This window comes from Aptenodytes patagonicus, chromosome 7 (assembly GCF_965638725.1).
Source record: "Aptenodytes patagonicus chromosome 7, bAptPat1.pri.cur, whole genome shotgun sequence".
NCBI classification, from domain to species: domain Eukaryota; kingdom Metazoa; phylum Chordata; class Aves; order Sphenisciformes; family Spheniscidae; genus Aptenodytes; species Aptenodytes patagonicus.
In genome coordinates, this window is record NC_134955.1 from 12,525,325 (window position 1) to 12,534,232 (window position 8,908).

General features: G+C 46.9%; 1 protein-coding gene across 1 annotated transcript; it reads right to left on the bottom strand.

Moving 5' to 3' along the window:
- Nucleotides 1-6,462: 6,462 nt before the first annotated feature.
- ADM (adrenomedullin) lies at nt 6,463-8,610 on the bottom strand. Its single transcript, XM_076343372.1, has 4 exons — nt 8,519-8,610; nt 7,826-7,936; nt 7,394-7,534; nt 6,463-6,878 (listed from the first exon to the last, which is right to left on the bottom strand). The coding sequence occupies exons 2-4, from the start codon at nt 7,921-7,923 to the stop codon at nt 6,569-6,571; spliced, it is 549 nt and encodes a 182-aa protein (XP_076199487.1). The 5' UTR covers nt 7,924-7,936; nt 8,519-8,610; the 3' UTR covers nt 6,463-6,568.
- Nucleotides 8,611-8,908: the final 298 nt, after the last annotated feature.

Genomic DNA, 8,908 nt, shown 5'->3' on the forward strand with positions numbered 1-8,908 from the left:
AATAAAGTCTGGGTTTTGGACAACAACATTGGAAGTTTCCAGGATTCAGTCGCTACTCATGAACACATTTAGCACCGCACTTGACACATGTATGTTTGTTGAAGCTGTCATTGCCAGCAGCACCACATCCACTTAAGAGGAACAGCAATGATCATACATTGCTGAACTCATTTCAGATTGAACTGAGAGTCTGGGTTTGAGTTACCTCTTTTTGATAGAGTTCCTGTCCCTTACTTCTACCTTTGAGTAGTTTCTTCAGTCTTCAAAACCAGAACTTGTGAATAAATGAAGTATAAAGCAAAACTTACAATACAATCTTTCAGTATAAAAATAGACATGTTTTTGAAAGAAGGCTGGGGCTTAGATTTTTTTCCTGCTGAAGTCAGTAGAAGTTTTGTTTCAATTAGATGGGATCAGTCTCAGGCCTGGGATTTGGTGTTGAGATTCCTATCTGGCTCACCAGTTCATCATCACCAGAATGTCTGATGTCTGTAGGCAGTAAGGAGACTAATTATATATGCCAGTTGCATATTTTTCATGTTGTTTATCAATAAAGGGCCAGACTATGAATTTGTTCCTTATGCAGAATGAGATGCAGAGCTGCACAGCCCCAGGGAAAAAAAGACTTAGAAAAAGTGGCTTAGAAATCCATCACTTTTTCCTTGTCTCTAAAGAGAACAAATTTACTTTACAAGGTGCAGCTGTCTTCTTCCAGCGTACAGACTCAGATCTGCTCCTGAGTCCTTATATACAGGCAGAGAAGTGTAGTGGCCTCGGAGAGTTTACTGCTTTCTAGCAGAGAGCCACAATAGAGTCAGGTCATGTAAGGGGAAATGAGGAACCCACACACCCTTTTGTCCTCTCCTGTAACAGCAGCGGGATGAATTACATGGTGGCCTTTTAGTCATTGACTGTTTCGGTTTCATGGTAACTCCTGTGACAGTAACCACCTGTTAAAAGGACAATAATCATGTTTGTTTGATGAACTGCTTAGTTTGCTCCTGAACTAACAGATAAGATCCGTTATGTTTGTTCTCGTGTTTCTGCCAATACTACTGGACATCAGAGATTAAGACCCGGACATTTGTTTGTTTATTTTTACACCATGTTAGCAAAGTATGAAGAAAATATAAACCATTTTATAATTGCTGGAAAAGTTGCATGTAATTTGCAAACTGACAGATCTGGGAAGTGACAGTTGACTGAAAGTATTGGAGGAATATTTATTTTGCAAACCTATTCTGAGAGTCAGACTTCATTACAAAATATTTGCCTTCAGCCGGGTTGGACTGATCTTTCCTGACTTTGGAAAAAAACAGGCTTTTGTAAGTGGATGGGAGACTCAAGGAGGTCTAGTTAAATGTTTGGTAAAAGTTATCACAGAGTCAAGCAAAGTTAAAAGATTTCATTTGGCCTCCTCATTGCTGTTGCTGTTGCTGTGAATTTTGCAAGCAAAACACTCCAGTCTTATCAAATTATTAACATTGATTCTAGTCTTAATGGAACCATTTGTTTTTCATTTGGAGACATTATAGTTATCAAGCATTTTGACTAGTGTATATAGCATGTAGTAAAAAGGCTTTTGCATAGCAAAGTTCTTTACCTCATGAACAAATTATGCTCCTTCTCCTCATGGAGGGTACATGGCCCTGCTCCAAAGAATTAAGTATTCAAAAATTAAAACAATTTCAAAGCTGACACAAATTATTTGGTGAAAAAAACCTATTCTTTAAAAAAAATTTGGATAATAAAAGCAAACCCTTGTGAACACAATAAACAAATTTTAGTTAGGCATAATTGTATTTAATTATTGGTTGTACTCAGTCATGCTGGAATTTTTTCTCCTGATGCCTGTGTGCTCTACACTACTTAAGTATGATGTGAGATAATATAAAACGGTGTATTGACGGCACAAGGAAAATATTTGGATGGCTGTCTGGTGTTGCCATTATTGGCTTTAATTATGACGTGCTGTCCTTTGGGTACTAAATGAGCCAGAAAAGGCTTCATATGTGCCAAAGTATTCATTAGTATTCCCCTTTCTGTCATTGTACTTGCAGAAAAAGTTTATATCTGGCACCTGACTGCAGTTCTTATTAGTACGGACCAAGATGCTTTGCAGATTTTGATAATCATCTGAAAGTACACCATTGTCTATAGTTTTTGGACACAGTAGAAGTTGTTCCTAGGTAACAGTGGCAGAACTCTTTGACCACTTTCTGATGTAACTGGAGAACATTTTTTGCAGTCCTCTATGTGACGTGGCTGCTTAAAGTAAGTTTTGTGGTACCAGCTGTTGAAAGAAAGATAATTACTTGTTTCCTTCTTCCAGGTTAGGTTAGGGGACCTGCACTAGGACTTTATGGGAAAGTGCTTGTATATCAGCATTTTAGGCCCCTTGCCACCATTCCATATAGCACTAATAAGGGAGCCACAAAAATCTTTCCGAGATAAAAATAGCCTTTGGAATCTATTTTGATAATAAAAAATTGTCTATAGTGAAGTACTTTTTCTTTGCCATAGGGTGTCTCTAGGGTAGGTACAAAACAAAATAATAACTCATAAAGAATATTCCATGAACTCTTCTGACACTTCACTGTGGAGGCTCTGCTGAGAATGGTGACCACTCCTTTGGCATCTGCTCTTGAACAGACTGGTGGACAAGGATGAATTCCAGCTCCAACACATATTTACTGTTGCAAAACTTAATTTTAATTTAGCATCTTGTTTGACCTGAACTTATAATCATGTTTTAAGCAGCCTTTGAAATGCTGGCCTGTGGGACACCAGACTGTTCTTAGAAACAAATACTTTAACTAAGGTGTTGTGTAAACAGATGCTCCTGATTTTGGAGGCATTTGATGACATCTTCCACTTCTCATCTGTCACATTAGAGCATAAGGTGGCCTTGACCTAAGCACACAGCTCTTCTTGAACTTCTAGGACTTTAAGAGGATGCTTGCTTTCACGGGCTGATACTGTTTCACAGTCTTGTTCTCCCTGAAACCTCAGGGCTTTCAAAATCCTCACACTCCTCAGAGTTTTTAATCTAGTTCATGTATGGATTTCAACTACTGTTTAGAGGTTAGCGCCCAACATTTTGCTTTGTGGGATGTTCATAGTGAAAAGGTGCTTAGCCAAAGTTCTTCAGTAATGTTGCCTGCTTGGGCAGGAGGAAGAGGTTTCACCTGGACAGCTCTCATCTGGGGCAGGTGTAAAAATGGATGAGGAGGGAGAATGCTGTCTCTATATATTTTAGCCCTTACAGACCAGTTCCCCAAAACCTGGAACTCAGTTTGGGATATGGGGTTAGCTGTGCAATGGGAAAGAGTCCCTGCCTGCTCTGTCATTCTCCTCCAGCCTATCTAGCCTAGCCTAACTAGGTTAGCTAAAATACACGGTCACAGTATTTCCAGGGTTTACTTTTCAGCTCCATACATTCAAAGAACATGCTGTCTTCCAGGCACAGGGCTACTCACTGCTTTCTGGCGTGTCTAGTTCAGCAGTGTTGGTCTTTATGCTTTAAAAGACATGGTTTCAAAGATTTGGCGGGGGTAGGGGGTGGAAGGAATTTTAAAAAAAAATCTTTCTTTTCTTTAGTTGCTGTTTATTGCAACTATGGAGTTTTGCTTCTCCCTACAAGCACGGCAGGTGGTGCTCTTGATCCTTCCAAACAGAAATTGCACTTGCTAAGCTCCAGTAAGGTCAGAATTATGCCATCCAGCACCACCTTGCTGGTTTTAGCCCTGTCAGGTTAGTCCAAGGATCTTTCAGCTTTGAGTGAAGCGTTTTCTGTCAGTGAAAGGGAAAGGGGGAAAGAAAAGGTATTTTAAGTGGGGACTGGGTTTTGGCAGTAAATGAAGAAAAGATCAATACACACAAAAGCAGCTAGTTGGCAAGTACATCCTTAACCATGCTACAGCCCAGTCCAGCCTTAAGTCCCAAGTTTAGATGACAAAGATGCTAGCTGTGTAACCCATAAGTAAAACATTGTACTATTAAATTGTGTGGTTCTGTTGAAGTAATTTTGGTTGTGCTATGTACTTTAAGTAGGATCATACTTTCACCTACACATTGTAATTTCCTACCGCAAGCACCCCAAAACTTATAAGCAGCAACTATTCTAATTTCAAGATCTTTCATGATTTGAGAATAGCCACTTGCCTGTTTCTCAGCTGGCAGCTATAATCTGCGCTGAAGATGATGCATTTGCTGTCACCCCTTACATCTTACAAAATCTGTATCAGAAGGGCCAACAGCAGTGGAGAGAGAAATTCTCTTCCAGCTGTTAACAAACAGATGGTAATTAAAACTGGCAAGTGTCAATATACATGCATTTTTTTAAAAAAGAACATTTCAAGTGGAAAACCCACCTCTCAAGATGCCAAAATTCTTAGTTGAAAATGTTTAGGAAAGTAACTAAAAATAGGCAATTCTGAGCAGAACTTCAAAACTTTGGGGAGAAAAATCATGAATATATGCCAGTCATATATCTAGTCAACTGGATTCCTACCCAAGCTTTTTTGCAGCAGTATTCCTGGAGAGGTGTCATTGCCAGTTCTTTTGAATTTTTCTTGTAAATATATGTTCCTTAGGCATTTAGTATTAGGTAAAAAAATATGCCCACTTCATTTATTCTAACAGCATTTAGTGCTGCTGTTCCCCAGTCCTCTCCTGTATATGTTAACTATGTTCAGAGATACTGTAAAATAGGGGAAATTGTATGTTTTACCCAAGATGTTATTCAAATACACTTGTTTAGTTTTTAGGTTTGTTTTCTTGGTGTGCAAAGGGGAGACACCAATAGATGGTGCTGGTGGTGCATTAATAAGGTTCAGCTTCACATTTGTTTTCTGGTCTGTGGTTGGAATTTGTTTTTAAAAAAAAAAAAAGAGAACAAAAAAAAAAAAAGAACAAAACAACAAAATCCCTAATGCTAAGCTTTTATCCAAGATGTTCTGCCCGCTCTGAACCGGTCATCATTTAACTTTAACCTGAACTGTGGCCCAGGAAATCCTTCAACATAAATAACCTTGGAAGCTGCCATGACCATTTTTGGAACATACTCCCTCAATAAATCTGTTACTTTGTTGTGCAATGTTGAAGTGTGCAGTTGTTTCTCTGATTAATTAGGGCAAAAAATAAACTTGCACGATCAATCCAAGCTGTGACACGTTTCAGCCCTGGCTGGAACATGTGGGTAGAAAAGGCCTTAGAGCCTTCTCAACAGATCTGCCCTGGGATTTTAAGATGCATGCTTGCTTTTGAGTTTACTTGATTTGACTAGATAGGTAGCTGCTAACAAAGTCTGTAACTGAAGAGTTTTAGTCTGACACAGAACTGCCATACTAGGTTACTAAGGGTAGGACTGAACACAGTAAGAAATCATTCATCTTGACCACCTGCCCCCACTAAAGACAACATAACAGAACTGTTTTATGGAATAGTGTTTATTTTATTTCACATATTACCCATGGAGAACAGCTGATACATTCTCTACATCTTTCACCAGTCTGGAATGCAAGATTAAAAAAGGTATGGAAAAAGAGTTTAACGTTTGACATTCACGATATGAAAAATAGAGGGGATACAATGTTTTAGAATGCCCTTATGCAATATATATATATATATAAAACGTATAAAAATAAAATATATTTTCCAAAAAAAAAAAGATACAAACAGGACATGACACAGGACAATCTTAAATATCGATACGTATCTCATGATCCACACACACCGCACTTATAATTAACAAAAACCACGTACAATTGCACTTTTCCTCTCTGTGACGTTCAAGTATATCGCAGTCCCCGCAGGGACTAGTGAGTGTCCGATTCCCTGCCGGGTGCAGATAACGCAGAGGGTAGAGCAGATGTGGGCGACCTGTCCTTGCCGAGGGCTGAACGCGCACCCTCAAACACTTGGGGGCAGAGATCAAGGCCGAGGCGGCGGCCCCCGGGCCCGGGGGTGCCGCGCAGCAGCCGGCGCCCGCTGGCGAGTCTCCCCGGCCGCGGGGCTCCCCTGAGCAGCCCCTCCTCGGGGCAGACGGGGCCGGGGCAGCTCTGAGCGCAGCCCGCCGGCAAGGAAGGCCCGGCCCCCCCCGGGTGCAGCGGCGGGGTAGGGGGCGACATGGCGGCTGGCGGGGTAGCGGCGCCTCTGGCGGCCGCGGGCCGGGCGCCTTCCAGTCCCAGGCGGCGGCGGGCGCGGGACCCGGCGGTGCCTCGCCCGGGGAGGGTAAAGAGTCAGTGACCGCCCCGCCGCTGCAGCGGGCAGGGGGAGCAGCCCCTGCGCGTCCCCAGCGGGACGCGGCCTTCACAGCTTCCCGGCGCCGTCTCTCCGCGCCGGGCGCGAGCGGGGACCGCGGGACCGGCCGCCCCTCGCCCTGCCGGGCCCTGGCGGCGCGGCCCGCCGCTCCGCCGCCCCCGACCCAGGGAGGGCGCGCCGGGGTCCCGCCCGGGCGGGCGCTCTCCACGAATCCGAGCGGCGGCTCCCGAGCGGCGGCGGTCCTCCGGAGCGTCCGTGCCTCAGTCCATCCATCCGAGACGGCCTCGGCCGGGTAGTGCGGCGCTCAGACCCCGAGAACGGGGGCGAGGGGCTGCGCCCGCCGCGTCCGGGGGCGCCGCCCGGCCCGGGGAGAGCGCGCCGGGCTGCGGCGCTCGGGCAGGGAGCGCCGCCTGCGGCCGTAGCCCTGGGGGCTGATCTTGCTGGCGGGGGCGGCGTCGTCCTTGTCCTTGTCGGTCAGCTGGTAGATCTGGTGGGCCAGCTTCTGCACCGTGCACGTCCCGAACCGGCACCCCGTGCGGATGGCTTGGAAGTGGGGGAAGCTGTTAATGCTCTGGCGGTAGCGCTTGACGCGGATGTGAGCATCCTCCCGGCTGCTGCGAGGCAGGAAGAGAGAGAGCGGGCATGAGAAAAGCGCAGTGGGGCCCCGGAGGAGGGGACCCGGTGGGCCCGGGGCGGGGAGGGCAGGGAGCCCCCCGGCTGGAGGCGGGCCCGTCCCGACAGTGCAAAACTGCCCCCCACCACCCTCCGGCTCTGCCCTCCACCGAGCGGCGGGAGAGGGGCTATCTGGGCGCAGAGCGGGGCTTGCTGCCGATGGGAGCAGAGGCCCCGCCGTTTCATGGCTGTTACTTTATCTATGGATCCAGAGCTCAAGTTACTATTTATATTTGACTTTCACAGTAAAGGCGCTGCTATCTCCCGCCAGCTGAAGAGCGCGGGTGGAGGGAGGCGGGAGGCTGCTTTCAGCGCGATGTGCAGCCCGGGCAGGACCTGTCTCCGGGGCTTGGGGGACCTATAGCGAGAATAAGCCTAACCACCCGGAAACGAGGGGACCCTGAAACTTTCCACTGTCTCGAGCAAGTGCCCGAGCCCAGAAGGGGCTGGAATTTACCTGGGATGCGAGAGTCGGGGATCCTCCTTCACGTCCTGGGTCCGTATGAGCGGCTGCACGTCGGCGGCTGCCCCCAGCCCTCGGAGCGTGCCCGAAGGCTTCACGTCCCGCTTCGCTCGGCTCAGTGCCCATTTCGTCCATCTGAAAGGAGCGCAAGGGAAGAGGACAGCCTGTTAGCGCAAGCCTGCGGGGCGGGAGCCAAACCAAATACATTCGAGGGGCGATAATCTTTGCCAGCGCCGAGATTTTTGTTTTGTTTTGTTTTTTGTTGGATGTTTCCTGAAAGGGCATGAGGCCTTTTAGGAGCTGTGCAATTCCCGCAGGGAATCCAGTCCCTTCGATCACGGCCGGAGCCCGACGCGGGGGCGCGGAGGCTCCGCAGCTCCACGAGCGGGGCTGGGCGCTGGCAGGAGGGCGCGCTCCGATACTCACTTTCTTTTGAACTCTGTCGCTACGTCCACCCTTGCAGCATCCACCCCGAAGAAGGTCACAGAGCCGAGATAGAGCAGGGCTACGTGAACTAGTTTCATTCTGGCTGGGCTCCTGGTGGAGGGAAAAGAGAAGAATTGTAAGCATGGTTGCTAATAAAAGTCAAGTAAGGTCTGTCCTTTTTTTCTGGTGATTCCAGAGAGCTCCTTCCGTCGGAGAGCCCCCGGGCTACCGGGGACTTTGCGATATGAACCAGAAGCTAATATTTGCTCAGCAACTTATCACAGAGTAAATAACAGAGCCTCCAAAGTTTACGTTTGTCGACAGTTTTACTTGCAGAGGCGGCTGAAAACCAGCAGGATTTCCAGAATACCCCCAGCGGCTTGCACTAGGATTTAGCAAACCCATGAGATTAGAGAGAACTGGCTATCAGACGCATCGTTTCCAAACTCCAGCAAGTGTTTTGCTGCCTGGAAGTTTATCCCCTGATAGCTCATCTTCCCACTTCACACGCAGAACCAGCTAGTTCTGGATCTTATGTTGTAAACTGCAGCTGATGCCAAAAGCCAGTGCAAGACTGCAGCGTAACTCCAAGCTCTTCAAAACAGTCCAGATTTAGTAGATTTTCACTTCCTCTCCACCTCCCCTGCATTTTTTTGTTGTTGTTGTTGAGGGGGGGGGGGGAAGAGTTCTTACCTGACAGTGAGGATAATCCACTGAGACAAATGTTCTTGTAGTAGCGATCCGAACTTGCAGGGTTTCCTGAGGAGCGAGAACTCCTTCTTTGTGTGTCTGAAGTAACCACTGCCGAGCTGCGCTCCACCGCTCCCTTTTATAGAGCAGCGCGGGGGAAGTGGGTGGACCTTGGCGTGGCTGGGCGATTTTTCTTTGACACTTACCCCCACCCCCACATCCCAAGCACTTCTTAATCGTTCTAGCGTGGATTGGGGGCAACCCAATAGGGTAAAAATAAGAGGATTATTGAAAATTATCTTAAACACCCCCCTTGGTACTTTGTTACTTATAACGACAGCTTTTAGGTGTGGATTCTGAGTCATGACATAACTTGCAAAATCTGATAAGCCC

Coding starts and splice junctions, on each gene's coding strand:
- ADM (XM_076343372.1), bottom strand. CDS start 7,923: ATGAAACTAGTTCACGTAGCCCTGCTCTATCTCGGCTCTGTGACCTTC. Junction 7,535..7,825: donor GCGACAGAGTTCAAAAGAAA/GTGAGTATCGGA, acceptor CGCTCCTTTCAG/ATGGACGAAATGGGCACTGA. Junction 6,879..7,393: donor CCCCGACTCTCGCATCCCAG/GTAAATTCCAGC, acceptor CCTGCCTCGCAG/CAGCCGGGAGGATGCTCACA.